Source organism: Drosophila santomea, chromosome X (genome assembly GCF_016746245.2).
Source record: "Drosophila santomea strain STO CAGO 1482 chromosome X, Prin_Dsan_1.1, whole genome shotgun sequence".
Taxonomy (NCBI): Eukaryota; Metazoa; Arthropoda; class Insecta; order Diptera; family Drosophilidae; genus Drosophila; species Drosophila santomea.
Genome location: NC_053021.2, coordinates 16312080 through 16327639, shown reverse-complemented (window position 1 = coordinate 16327639; position 15560 = coordinate 16312080). Strand labels below are relative to the sequence as shown.

The window sequence follows — 15560 nt, the reverse complement described above, 5'->3', positions numbered from 1 at the left end:
CGTGCAGTTGGATTTACTATTGCTATTTATTTGCTATTCCCCAATTTTGTTGATTGATGTTGAAAGGCGGCGACTCGCCCAATCGAACTGAGATCAATGCCAATTGCATTTTTATTGTTCAAGCTGCTCACGCACCTGCAGCATCGATGATTGTTAATCGATAAGCGATTTGTTGCATTGTTGACTCGACATGTTTGGTGAAATGGCCAGGTAAAAAACCAGGTAGTCAGCAGCCCCACACCTCCCCTCCCCCTAACCCCAGGAAAGCGTCTCCCAAGTGGCGGCAACTTTCAAAGTCAACAACCAGATTGAAATGAGAAAAGTAAACGGTTGCTGCAACGTGTTGTCAAGTCGACTCGACTCAACGCGACTCGACTGACGAATGTTAAGTAATTGCATTGAATTGTTGAATTTCTGAATGCTTGTTTGCTCAGCCAGCGCCGGATAATCGGTCCGACTTGAGTCAGAGAAAACATCTGCTCCGATCGGCGATATATGCGATATATATGTATATATAGATGACTGGCAACTGCTGATAAGATTGAAATGCTATTGGTAGAGTATACAGTGATTTCTGCACCAAGAACAACTCTATATAATAATTACTTATCCCAAGAGCACTAATAATTATGTTAATCAAAGTGTTTAATTAACTAAAGCAGTAACAAAAGTAAGCCCATCTAAAAGCGTTACAGTTCATATCATCAAATCGCATAGGACTATTGTATTTCATTTGCTGCGCACTGCGCACCTTGTCTAATTTATGCCTCGAAAAGCACACTGTATCTCATAGATACTTAGATAGTGACAGTTTGAATTATCACTCCCATTGTTGCGCTCCTTTTACGCTTCGTTGTATTTTTGTTTATTAGTGGCGCCACTCGGCTATTTGTTTATGTTTTTATCGCCAAACGAAATTCTTTTTACAAAATCAGCCACCACCCACTGTTACATTTGCCTCGATTTATTTATTTCTTTTTGTTGAGGATTGCACAACTTAGTATCTTTTTTTTTTTCGTTTTTTCGTTCAAGGTTGTGTGTTACACTTTTCATTCGTTTACATAGCTTCTGTGCCCTAACTTGTATAATGTATATATATGTATTTCTTTTATTGCATTTGACCACATGCTGGCAAGCTAAACCGTCTGAATTTCGCCCTTAAAATCTCTCAAGAGACTTTGACGTTGACAGCAGTTGCAGACGGAGGTGGTTCAGATCGTTCAGATGGCTTGGATGGTTTTAAGGTGGTTTTCAGGTGGCTTTCAAGTGGACTTTAGGTGGTTCAGGTGGCACACAGGTGTCTTCTGCACGAGCCATAAAGGTTAAGTGGCCAACTAATGTGGCAATTTCTTCTTTTTTTCTTCTCTCTTATTTTTTTTTTTTGACAGCCCCCACACGCAGTGTTATTATTACTTTTTTAGTGTTTACCGAGTCGATAGGCAAGCGATAGGCAGCGAATTAAGGTCAAGTTTGTCGCCTGTGCGTGCCATCCTCATAATCATCTTTATCATCTTCATCAACACCTTCATCATCATCTTCATCATGATGATTATCATCATCATCGTTGTAAGCGTAATCGTCATCGGCGGTGCGTGTTGCAATCTTTTGATTGCCACCGCCACATGTCGCCAGACAGTGCGAAAGAGAGGCTCCCATAGGCGGCGAAAGAGACCGAGAATCAATCATAAAATTTCTGGTTTATTGTTGTTGCCATTCTTACCGCCAGCAGCTTCCACGCAAAGTCATCAAACTGTAAGATAGGATTAGCAGGGGAAAAGTATTTAGAAATAGTCTGTGAAATACCCTAATATTTAGATCACTTACGAAATAAATAATACACAAAAACACAACCATTGTAGTAGAGAGGAATTTCTTAGAGGCTGCCAAATTAAACTGGCAACAAAGATTTATTCAGAACTAACTTGAGTTGCAACGAACCCAGCATACCCGGCTTGTCCTAATGTTCCATCACAGGGTATCAGCTGTGCACATTAACGACAGAAGTTCGGCAAATGTGTCGCAGTCGCTCAAAAGCCATTAATGAATATTAGCAATACATTGTATTCGTTTACTTTTTTTTGGCTCCCCTTCAATTTTTGTTGGTCTTACTCGGCATCTTTTAATAGATCTCGAAACGAGTTTGCTCCATTCGCCGTCGCCGTCGCTCGCTTAACCTGTTGCCAAAATGGATAAATAAATAATAAACAAAAAATTTGGTAATATTTATGGCCTTAGTTCTTGGCCGGCATTTTGGTCCCCTTTTAAACGCTTAATGCGATTTCAGATTGCTCAGATTGGGATGTGTCATTCGTATACCCCCTCGTTTCCGTTTGCCCGCATTGTTGCGGAAATGTGAGAACGATTTTGCTAATTAAGAGAAACGAGGTGGCCCCGAGCCAAAATATAATATATAGCTGCTGATCACATCGATCGATCGGGCGGTGATCGAAGTGGAATTAAAGGAAGTGGCCAGCGAGAATTATGAGTTAGATGTGTTTGCATTACAGAAAACTGTAACTATAACCACATCAAGGTTTTTTGCAGCATTGATCAAAATAAATAATCTCTATACAATTTTTCTATAAAAATAAAACAACTTGAATCCCGTAAAAACTACAATGTTGCAAATAATCCTCATATAAATTTTACACCAACAATAAACATCCACTAATTGGAAGCGACTAAAGTACTTCAATCAAGGAAATTGAAATCACAATCAAAAGGCGAAATAGATATGGTAATAAACTTAAACTTGGAGCTGCAAACATGAAACTTAATACGATCTTGAGTTTTCTTGTGTTTTCGTGTTGTAGTGGGTGCCACTTTCCAACGCGGGAATTATGCACAAGCCGTGATGTTGAGGAAACCAGCGACTAAAGTAAGCAAATCAAGCAGGGTAAACAAAGGGCAGTCCAAGCAAAAAAAACAAAAAAAAAGGAAAATATACAAAAAATATATATATGTATGTCTATGGCTTTGAAGACGACAGCAGACTGCGTGTCTCGGATCGGATTGAATCGGTTGAGATTGGTTCGGAACCACCCAAGTAACCGCATCGGAAAAGCGAGAAAAAGCGAAGAAAAGCGGGGAAAATGCTGGGAATGGAAATGCATTTCGATGATGCCTTTTACGATCCGTTTGTTGTCTGCGCCTCTGCCCTCTGTGATTGTTATATAATAACAGGGAAGTCGCCGCCGCCCTCACGCACTGCAAAAATACAGAAATGAATATACATATATCTGTACAGATAAGCACGGGGAAATGGAAAACCAAACCAAATCAGATCAAAGACCCAACTTCCGATGGGTTTCGACTTACACACATGGAAGTTGATGTTGTTCACAAAGCATATGGCAAATTGTGCTTGAAGTTGTAAACAAATATTTGTGGGAAAGAAAACTTAAAAAATGTGTAATATTGAAGACAGCTAGCCATTATCTACTGTAGCTTTAATATACAAATATATATGTATATCGAATAAATCCTTTAATAACAAACATTATTGATTACGTTTTAACAAAGTGTTTGGTTAATTAAGAAAAATGGATTTCAATGCGATAAACCAAGTCGAACCGTTAGCCAAGCTTCTTTTAGTAATAGAAAACGTGTCTAACTTGTTTAATGTTTACTGTAAAGGGAAATAAGCTTTTACCTGTTATGAACGATTTTTCCAAAGATTTTTCAAAGAATTTACTGTTCTGCATGTGGCTTATCCATCTCGGTTCGTGTCATTTTTCGTTTTTGGCTGCCGTGAAAGTGTGCCTTAGAAATGAGGCAAGAGATTTGGCTGCATTTTGGCCGCCCTTTTTTGTTTGGCCTTTAACAGGTATAGAGGTGTGGGCCGAGGGGCGGGGTGAGAGGGGGGGGGGGCAGACACCTGTGAGATACGACGACTTTCACTTTGAACTGCGGCGCATTCTTGGCCACTGGCCATCCGCAAATTGACAACAACCACGGCCAATAAAGCACTCGACTTTCAGCTGCCACCTGATGCACTGCAAGAAAATCTAGGCCCTTGCCACATACGATCGATCGAAGCAGTTACTCTGCCTGTAGGAGTAAATGTGTGTGCAAACTCTATATTAATTTCGTGAAGTGTACCGCATTCCGCGCAACGTTTATGATCACTTATTACTCTGTGTCTTATTATTTTATTAAAGCCATATTGGCTTTTGTAGTTTTTCTCCTTCGCTCATCATCGTCGCTCAGCTGCCACATAAATTATGTTGTTGACCATAATTATAGCGAAACAAAAAAAAATCAGTTATTTTCGGACTTTTTCTTGGCGGCACTTTGTTTTAGTTTTTAATAAAAATGTCCACAAATTGCAGTGACGACAGCTGACAACGAATGGACAATTTATGCAAATTGCAATTGGCAATTGGGAACGACACCAAAAGCTTGAAAACTCATCTGCCACTGCATTTACGCCACTTTGTCGGTAAAATATAAATACATAATATTAAAATGAACAAAAAAAAACACAAAAAAAAGAAAAACAAAAGAGCGCCGCCAACAACAAAAATCAGAAAGGAAAACTCGTTCAGCTGATAAGAGAGCCAATGAAAGTGAAACCATGTCACAGATTGAACAGTTGTTGTGCCGTTGCTGTTTGCTGTGTGTAAATATCATAAATAAATAAACTAAACAAAAAAAACACACACACACACAGAGGGAAAAAGCAAAAAAAAAAAAGCGAGAAAACCCACAAAGAGACCAAATGCAGCTCCAGCTCCGATAAAACGAAAAGAAACCAACAGAAATAACAGCCATAAAAGCCATAAAAACAACACCCAGTGGAATGGAAATGGGAATTGAAATCGAAACGCCAGTTGTGAGGCGTTGAAAACTATGAAAACCGAGGAAAAGCGAGGAAAACTCGCATTTCGCAATTGTTGCACTTCCTCCTCCCGCAAATTAAACAAAACGATTGTTGCTCTTTATCAACTACGTACTATGTACTAAACTTCCACTTCGTTTCGAATGCAAACAGTTTACAAAACGTTTTGGCGATAAGACATCTATGATATCTTTGTCAACCGCTGCGGGGTGTTGACGGAAATATCATCGCGATAAGGCGGTTATTAAAACTGCAGCGACGAGTTGGTCATAATTTATGGCTCTTGGAACTCGGCTCGCCTCTAATGGGCGTTTTTAAAGACTTTTAATTAGGCGGGAAAATGATATGGACTTTCAGAAGTAGGGCAACCTATTAAAGGCTTCTTCTTCTGATTCTTCAAATTTAATTGTATTAAAATGATACATTTTTCAAGGGAGGTTACCAGCCTTTTTTGTCGACTGTTAAACCGGAAAATCTGCATGGCTGTCAGGGGAATTAATGGCGGGGAAACATGTCAGGGGAGTGCCAAATCAATGAAAAGTGTCAACAACTATTGTTAATTTAATTATTCAATGCTGCGAGCTCGCCGGCAGAGGGCGCCTTTGTGCCCGCGAGGTCACCTCTTCTGACAGCCATTGTCGAATTGAATAACTAAGCGTGGCAATCTATATTAATGTCAGCCCGGTATGGCGATGCAAAAAAAAAAAAAACAAGCAAGTTTCCTGAAATTCGGCAAGTTAATTTTTTCATGTTGGCATTTCAACGCATATGCGGTGCATCTTTATCCCATTTGTGTTATCCGTTTCAATTTTATCCCTGGTTTTTTGCTTGTTTTCTTGTTCTTTGGGCTGCATGCACTCAGCTGTTAATTCAATGGAACAGCCATCAAGCTCGGGAAATTTAATTTCCGAGTGGAAAAGCCTTTCAGTTAGCTCCCTGCAAATCCAAAGTTGTATCCCCCATTTCAGTTACCCCCACTGACATTGGCCAATGTAATTAAGTCGGAAATCTGAGGGCAATCGCTTGTGCCGATGCTCCTGCTCCAATAGCTCCTGGTTCTCCCTCCTTTACTCTTTTTATTTTTTATTTTTTGTTTTTTACATTCAGTCTCTTCTTTTTTTTGGTTTTTGTTTTTGGTTGTGGTTTGGGTTTTATGCATGTCTGGGGTGTGGGCCACTTGAAGTCGCCAGCATTGTTTTCAGCTCAGCGCCCGCTAAAAATAGTCAAAGGCATGTGCCCTCCATCTGCATCTGCATTTGCGGCTGCATCGAAAAAAGACCAGCAGCTTTGCCTGTGGCAAAGGCATCTCCAATAAAACAAAAAAGAAGAATAACCACACACTCTGGAAAAGTTGTCAACCAGAGGGAAACACATATTGAGGCACCCAGCAGTCCAGAAAGTTGGCCTACAGAATTGGGAAAAAGCTGGGAAGCAATCTATATTAATCATTGAGCTTAAACACCTCTTCTTGCCTTATTTTTTCAAATACGACCTATTCTATTAAGTTACATAAGTAAAGGCATTGAACCAAGCGAATCAGCAAGGAGTTAATTAAATATTTCAAAAGGAAACAAATGCATAAATATGTATTAAATTTGCCTTTATACCGCTTGCCTAATGGACCCGAAAAATTGTAAACCAACCTAATGGGTATGCCAGAAAATAAAAAGACATCGCACAATGACGCGACGAGTTTCCTTTTTCAAAGCGGCCTGCAAGGAAATGCCTTAAAATAGGCAACAAAAGGTGGAGCGACAGGGACGGGAGAGGGGGGCAATCGGGAGTGGGAGCGGGAGAGGGAGAGGGAGCGGCAACCAGAGTTTTCTTCTGGCTTTTCCGCACTGAATGCCCCCCACCGCCCGCTCCCCTTCTTGGACATTGGTAGGCATCCCAGGGCGTCATCGTCAAGTGCACGGCCCTGCGTCAAGTTGCCAAAGCAATTGAGTTGAGTTGACTCGAGTTGACTTCGCCCATGGCGAGGCGGAAAAGTGGCAGAGGACGGGGCATGGCCCACTTGAATGGACTCAGGGCCCTTATCCGCATTTAACATACCCTCACCGAGACCCTCGTCCATGGCCCAAACCTAGATGTAAAATTAGAAAGAAAAGGGAACAGGAATAACACGTTTAATATTAATGGTTTTCTTCAATCATATAAATGAATAATAAATGGTATTGTATATAAGTATGTATTTGTTGTCTAAGAGCTTGCCCTCTTTTTTTCAAGTTCCAATGTATTAGCTGCATTTTTTGAAAGTCCATAGTCGCAGCTTTCGGTAGCGCAGAGGCCACGGAATGGCAAGAATATTACATGCCACGCGTTGTGTTTAATTTGGATGTGGCGTCTTTCGCAGGGCCACAGGTATAATGTATACCAAACTATATATCCTATATATGTGCGAGTACATCCAATCAGAGCAGCAACTAAATAATTCATGTGGGACAATGAATATCTGTACCGCCGCCTTACTTACTTACCAACTGACTGACTGACTGGCTGAATGACTAACTGACTGACTGACTGACTAACTGAATGACTGACTGACTGACTGCCATTTCCACCTGTCTAACGAGCAACTTGCAACGTCTAACGGTGCAAGTACTCGAATGTGGAGAACTGGGAAACTAGTTCGCAGTTCACAACTACTACGCGGTGGCATGGCCCATTGTATTAATCACAGGGCAACACTGGGAGCAAGATGTCGGGGAATCGGAAAAGTATGTGAAATGGGAAACGGGAAATGGGAAAAATGGAAAATCGGAAAACATTTGACTGACATTAGCAAGGTCATCAGAGGAGGCCAATTTGCAATTGAGTTTCTATATCCAGACTGTGGTTAATATTAATGTCGAAGTGGCCCAAGTCGAAAACATTTGGTTCCGGTCAAAAGTTGAGGCCCAAATGTCATGGCATTCGGTCTTGATGTTTTAAGCGGTGCGGAAATGCAGAAACGAACAGGTGCGCTTTTAAATTTCCTTTTTTTTTCCACTATTTTTTTTGTTTCATCAAAAGTGCTAGCCCACTTGCTTCCTTGAATAAAAAGCGCTGGTAAATGTGTTTATTAAAGTGAATTAAAGTGAATTTCGCCATGCATATAAAAACCAGAAAGCATAGATTTATTTCGGTGAAAAATAAGGTGTTGCTTTAAATTTCTTTTAGGTAAGAGCTCTGTGAAAGATTTTTCACGGGCTTCCCCACTCGCCAAAAGGGCTTTCCCCACAGGAAGTGAGAAATAATTTCAAACTTTTCCGAACCTGAGAGTTTTTTCTTTGCCTGACTTCGATTTTTTGCAGCTTTTCATCAGCTTTTCCCCAAAACTCTTGCCGAACATCTCACCCACCCTAAACAATTCCCCCACTTTGGTCCATTTTCTTTCTTAATTTTTCCTCCGCAACTTCGCACATTAACACCTTTCGGAAAATCTCTGGCAAGTTTTCAGCTTTGTTTCGCATTTTCATTTGTGAGAACCTAAAAAACACTAAACTGGAAAATCAGTTTTCACACCGAATCACCGAAAAGAATACAAATTCGATTGGCTGCGATGTGAGTTCGATTTTCTTGAGTGAGTGCAAATCATTGGCCAACAGACAGGCAGCAATTTTCCACCGCCGCTCACCGGCGATTGAGTCAACAACATTTGGCCAAAATTGCCCCGACCACTTGGCATTTTAACCCAATTTTCTGGCAATTTTAATTGCCAACGTACAGACAGTCAGCCCAGTTAACAGTTTTCAATTTTATTAATGAAGTCGTAAAGTTGCCAAAGTTTATCACTCGGCTGCGATTTTGTGCAGCTGTGCGCTGCGTTCGCCCGATAAAGCCAAATACCAAATTCTCCCCCCCCCCCCCCCCCATAATTCGCCCAGGTTTTTAGCCATCTTTTTCTGCCTCTCCTGTCTGCCTGCCTAATTTTGATGTCATTAATTTTGACCATCTCCATTTCCATTTCCATTCCGCGTTTGCAGTTTCTGTTGGCCCGGTTTCTGCATTTTTTTTTTCCGCTCAAACACGCAATTCTCCAAAGAGCAATGATAAAGGGGGAAAAGAAAGTGAGGGGGGACGATTGATCGATCGACTTGGGTTTCTCCTCATCAGCGTGGTTTTTGGCCAAGAATTGGGCGTGATTAAAAAAGGCAGAGATTTTTAATCCAACCCCAAAACTAACATTTAACTTCATTGAGTGTAGTTGGGAATATTGAATTAGCATTTAAATGAAATACACCTCTAAGTGAAATTCATGACCGGCTGACCTAATTCGCTTGTATTTTCGCACAGTGCATCTGAAGAATTTCCCAACTCAGTACGGCACTTCCGCCTGCCCCGCCCCCTCATTACCACCTGCTTCCGCTCATGAATATGCAGGATTAGCTCATTATCATCCGTCCGGTGTTTGGATTGGAGGCTGGTTGCCGTTAGAAGTGGCTTCTGCGTGTGTGATTTACATTATAATAATTAGTTTATGACAAAGCCACGCGCTACTTTGACTTTTCCCTCCATTTTCCGCGCCTTCCTTTCCACTCAGCCAACTCTCAGTTCTCAGTTCTCAGCTCTCAGTGCTCAGTTCTCGTTTTCGTCTTGGTCCTGAGCATCAAAATTGCAAATAGAAAGCAATTTCCACTCTTATTATGGCCACGTGTGGCGGTGGGGGCGGAAAACCAAAGGGTTTTTGCCATATATCCATGTGCAGGATTTCCTCGCCCTGTGTCCTACGATTTTGTGTTTTTCCCTTTTGGCGGTGCGCGTAATGAGCTTCCGCAAGCTTCCATTTTTGCTTGTACACGGGGAAAAGCCAATGAAATGATGTGCTCTTGCATAAAACAGATTAATTGAAATATTAATATGACGAGTGACTAAGAAAACTAATTTATTTGCCTCTTATGATTAGCTGGGCACACCCCTTGCGCAGTGTGACCTTGCGATATGCAGAATGTGGGCTTTAGGCATTGTGAACTCATTTCTTTGTGTGTAACCCCTCGGTATCCTCGTCGTTCTCTAAACTCCTTTGGCTACCAGCTTTTGCTACCAGCTTTTTGCCTACAGCTGGCCTAGGAAACTTGCTAACTTCGCTGAATTTCTGCCTCTAAGGCCAGAGTCTGTTGCCTGAAGTGAAACGCTGGAAAACGTGGAGGAAATTGAAGGGGGACATGGAGAGAAAGGGGGGGGGGGGCATTGGCTGCCCGCTGCTCAATTTCAGACACACACGAAATTACTTTGCAACTCGTGGCAGAGTGGCAGAGAGTCGCACGAAGCCTTGTGGCCTCATTAGAAGACCTCTGGAGAAATGGAGAATCGAGGGGCATGAGGAAAGGCGAGAGAAAAGGGGGCGGGGGAGAAAGGGCGTAACAGCAGGTGACTAGTTTCCAGCTACTTAACCATTCTGGCCTGCATTCTGCGCTGGACTGAAATATTTATGAACCATCTGGGGGCAGAAGGGCACATCAAATGCAGCGCAAAGTGAGACCTCAGTTTTTATTACTACAGTTGCATCCGCAATACCCTTGACATCGGGCATGCCCACTTTGGTCTAAGGTTGTGCAGAGGCAATAAATTAATTAATATCATAGATATTTTTTCAGCAAGCTTACTACTTAACAGTTCAGTATGTTTAAGCGAAATAAATGGGAACATGTGTTTTTTTTATTCCCTAGACATTTTGATCAATTATTTGCAAATCAGATTTGATTTATGAGTTTCAAGTTAACTTTGACGTGCTACAATATAAACCCCAAAAATACATTAAAGTTAGGGTACTGGGAGACTTTGACCCATCGAGGCTGTGCCTCCAAAAGTAGACACACAGTCTTTGTGGTTGTCATTTCAATTAGCAATGGACTCGGTTCTGTCCGACTTTGTTTCTATGACTGTTTGGGATCTGTTTCTGGTTGTGAGCCCAAACTGAACTGAACTAAACTGAGCTGAACTGAACTGAACTGAGCCCCTGTGGGCGTGAAATGAGTTGGCAAAACAATAAAGAACAAACAGATATGGCAACGTGTGGATGTGTGTAATTTGTATAATTTAAGTGAGCATTAGCATTTGCAGAGATTTCTTTGTTGCGAGCATTCTGCATTGGCATTAATGAGTGGCTCATTAATCACTCGCGGCAATTGGTACCGAATGGAATGAATAAGTGAGCGAATGCGAATGCGAATGTGAATGAATAACCCGGTGACTGACTGCCTAACTGACTGACAGACGGCTTGATGGACCAAAGCAGGCAATAGTTGTGCCAAAATAACGTAAACAAAACGAAACTCGCCGAAAATATTGCATGGGAGAATCTCACTTTTTACGAGAGACTGCAAACTGCGACTCCCCCGCGGGCTCACATGGCGTATGATTAATTTTTCACAATCATTTTCCATTATGCAAAAAGTCGCGGAGGTGGATTAGATGCATCCAAAGGGGTCTCTTTTTTTCCTTTTTTGAGTTTTTTTTTTGTTTTGGTTTCATTATTTGCGTGCCGTGGCAGGAGTTTGTTTTCGGTTTCCATTAACTGTTGCACATTGCCGTGATGATAATTAATGAGCCAGCGGTGCGTATACGTGATGTCGTAACAGGCCAAACCAAATCGAAATCGGAAAAGCAAGTAAATAAATTACATAAACCCCTAAACTATGAAGATTTGCGTGGGGTGGCCAAAAAACAAAATAAGGATGGCAAAACTGTGTCAGTGTGCCATATAATTTTCTTTGACCGGCATATAATTAAATTGTCTCATTTACCTTGAAGCACACGCAAAAACTGCCAAAAAATCAACATATTGTTTCAATAATTTGCTTTCTATTAAATTTACATATTTTTCCCTGTGCATTTCCATATCCATACTTCCCCCTTTTTTGTCCCATCATCCCCATTTTCAAAGTTATTTAAGATTAATTAATAAACTCCACGCCAGCCGCATTTGCGTGCTTATGGATTATGTTAAACCAAGTGTACGACAAAATGCCAAAAAAAATATGAAAAAAAAAAAAACACAGAAATGAACGAAAATATGTTTGCCAACAATCAAGTTAAACGCTGACATGCCACGCCCCCCATTCCCGTTCCCGCCCCCGCCCACCGTATTCGACTGCTCTTTTCAATATGTGAAAAGCGTGTTTTTTGCGCCCTGCCTCCTCGAAAGTTACACAAACTCAATTTTGTAAAAGCGAAATTTGTCTCCCTTTTTGGGCCGTATATATAATGTAATTTTGAAGATGTTTTCACATTTTGCGCAAAATATTTACACAATTTCCTCTGCCCTCTTTTTTTATATACATATATTTCGTTCGGTTTCCCCGTTTTCCACACATTGGAAAATGGGTATTAAAAGGGGCGTAATGGGCAGGGCAGTTGGGATGTTGGGATGTTGGGATGTTGGAGCAAACGCGCTGGACTGAGCTGAATTTGCAATTATCACAGCTAACTGAACCCGACTTGTCACCACATCCCCATTCCAACGCCAGTCGTCCACTGGATGATTAATGGTCGTGAACATGACATCGAGTTTGTCTCGAATCTGTTTTGTTTCTGCGGCCATGGTTGTGCGTTCGTTCTCCATCTGAATCTCAATCGGAATCGGAATCGGAATCGAAATCGCCATCCTAATGTTTGTTTAGAGCTTGGCTTCTAGCCGCACTGCGAGAAAATGTGGTGCACCATACACTCTGCATACGATGAATGTGCGAGAATCACAGCTTCTTATGAGGAATAAAAACCTTTTAAGCGCGGTTTGCCAGCTTTGGCTTAGTTTCTCTCAGTGCATTCCTTGGGCCTGACAGTTGTCTCTCTAATGCCGTTCTGGTGGCTCTGGTGGTTCTGATGGCTCTGGCGGAGTGGTTGGTGTGGGTCTGTGCCGAGTCTGAGTGGGGCTGAATGGCTGAGTGCCCGGAGTACGTGGCCCAGTGTGGGAGTTGCTGCTGGCTTTCTGCCTTTCTGGCTTGCTGGCTTGCTGGCTTTCTGGCCATGGCCACTTGGCGAGTAACCCACACTCTGCCAGAATGAGTCTTGGCCACAGAATTGGCGGCTTTCTGGCTTTGATGCCAGATGCCCCCGCCACACTCTTCCAGTCGCCCCAAAACTCAGTCACAATCCCAGTCCCACGCCGCAGAAGTTGGCGGTAATCGCGAACGGAGACATGACGGCCATGGCCAAATCCTGTTTGCGCTGCTGTTTTAGCCGACTTCATCTGCATATGGCCCACAATTGCTGGCAATTAACTCACTCGGCCAACGCCACATAATTGCCAATGCTTGGCGGCTGTGGCACTGACGTCAGCCAGGGAATATTGAATGTCATCCATTTTTTGTACTGTTCTTGGTAAACGAGTATTGAAGTTTGGGATTTAAAGCAAATATAATTGAATATTGTTAAATATTATTAGATTTTTGGGATTTTGCTAATTTTTCATTTTGTTTACCCCTCGCCAGATGAACACAAATTGAACTCTGGCTCATGGGAGGACACCTTGGACGAGCCCCATCACCACCACGCGCACCACTCGCACCACCAGCACCACCAGCACCATCTGCACCAGCACCACCCGCACCTCAGTCAGCGGCATCAGCAGCAGCTGCATCAAAACTCGTTCATTGGATCACCGGCGTCCAGTGCCAGCATCACCACCGCCCAGCTGCACAGCGCGTTTAGCCGGAGGATCGCCGAGCAGCGGGAGCGAGATCAGCGAGATCAGCGAGATCAGCGCGATCAGCGGGACGCAGCGGGCTGCACCGCAGCCACAATTGCCGGCGGAAGCTTCAGCGCCAACGGTGGCCAGGCTGCCGTTGGTGTCGGCGTTGGTAGCAGCAGCAGCTGCGGCAGCAGCAGCGAACGGGACACCAAATCGCCGTGCCGCGAACGGGATAGGAATCTCGAGCGGGACAGGGATCGCGAGCGGGAACGGGAACGCGAGCACGAGGAACTGGGCGAGGAGGAGGAAGTTCTCACCGAGGAGGAGCAGACCAGCAGCAGCGTGAGTTCGCTAAGTGCCGGCAATCAACGCAATTCGCAATTGCGTTCCACCTTCAACAAGGCCAAGCAGCATTTGTCGTTTGACAAATGGCGCACGGCCGCCACCGGAAGCGCAACAGGTTCCGCCTCCGGTCCAGGATCATCAACCACTGAGAGCAACAACGCCGCCGCCAGCAACATGATTATGCGCCGTGCCAGTGCCTGCACAATGCCATCAACTGGCGCAGCAGGAGGAGGAGGAGGAGGATCTGGTGGTGGTTCGCAGAGAGAAGAGGCCACCACACCGGGTGAATCGCCCGGTGGACGTCTGTCCCGCTGGTTCTCCATCAGGCGCGGCTCATCGCATCAGTACGATGTGGGAGGACGCGATGGCCGCCACTCGACAGCCTCCAGTTTTGATACGCCCGATTCGGGCACGGGAAATTCCCCAAAGAACGGTTCCAATGCGGCAGCTGGAGCCGGGGGAGCAGGATCATCCCAGGGAGTAGCGCTGGACGCAGCTTCGCCACAGAAATTGGCCAATTTGGGAGCCAGCAAAATGATGCCCGGAGTGCCAGAGGTGAGTGCATTCATGCATTTCAAATGAGCAAACAAATTAACAACAACATTATTCTCTAACTGCAGTCGGAGGATGATGAGGCGACCGGCAATCGCTTCGATATGGACCTCATGATGACGCCGGGCAGTCGGGCCAATGGAACCGCTCGCACCGCCCACAACCGGCTGATTGTGCCCATGCTGCCCCCCGCCCCCGCCGGACTGTCCCAGCAGCAGCTGAAGCGGCGCCACATCGTGGCAGCCATCGTGCACAGTGAGAACTCGTATGTGGCCACCCTGCAGCGACTAGTCAATGTGAGTGGGAATGTCCCAAAACGATCATTCGATCGGGTTGGAAATGGGATTATACAGATCTCAGTCTTATATCGAGTAATGGATGGGATTATACAGATCTCAGTCTTATATCGAGTAACTTCGCTATTCTTAATTGTTACCTGCAGTAGTTTCTATTTGATCATCGAATTTTGAGGAAGTAATTAAAATATAGGTAACTAATTTCGAAAATTTAGTTAAAAGAATGTTAAAATAAGTAGCCTTGGCCACATTTTTGGGATCCGACTGGGTTTGGTCCTTCAGCTCCTCTGCCAGGATCTGTTGGAGCTTTCGTATCTGCTGCCTAGTTAGCTTTAGGTCCTTGAAGCTCATTGTGGTCGTGTATATGAGTATAGTTAGGTTTATTCCGAGTGTATATTTTATTTCGAGTGTGTATATGGATGTGGAGCAAATTCGATGTGTTAACAACTAGTTGACAAGTTGTAGGTTAGTTAGAAAATAAAAGCCACTAGATGAATGTGTTTTAGTTACAAGGAATAGTCACTTAATATAAGTTGTCTTAGAAAAGCCGCACACAAGTCTTATTTTTATCGATAAGTAAATCTACTAACTAAGCTTTGGGTTACATAGAGTGCCGCATGCCTTTGTAGTTAGACAACCGTAGTACCCCAATTAACCACCGACTAATGTTAATCTCATATCAAATCATTTGATCTCTTTACATGCCATCCTCTTCCCATATGCCATAACTGCCGATTTCACCGTCATAAAAACAACTAACCAACCAACCAACTAACAAATCACACTCACCAACTCGCCCACTAACCAACCACTGTACACACCCAATTTGAACCCAAAATCACATTTCACCCACAAGTAGTTGCAAAATTAGAAAAACCCCAAAACAAGTAAATACTCGTAAACAAAACCCAGACTA

At 43.3% G+C, this 15560-nt stretch overlaps 1 protein-coding gene across 1 annotated transcript in view; it reads left to right on the top strand.

Moving 5' to 3' along the window:
* LOC120455176 overlaps positions 1 to 15560 on the top strand; it is a 79904-nt gene that overhangs the window by 58147 nt on the left and 6197 nt on the right. The window contains exons 3-4 of the mRNA XM_039641107.2: positions 13252 to 14351; positions 14417 to 14644. Coding sequence (XP_039497041.1) covers positions 13252 to 14351; positions 14417 to 14644 — 1328 coding nt within the window. The remainder of the gene's footprint in view (positions 1 to 13251; positions 14352 to 14416; positions 14645 to 15560) is intronic.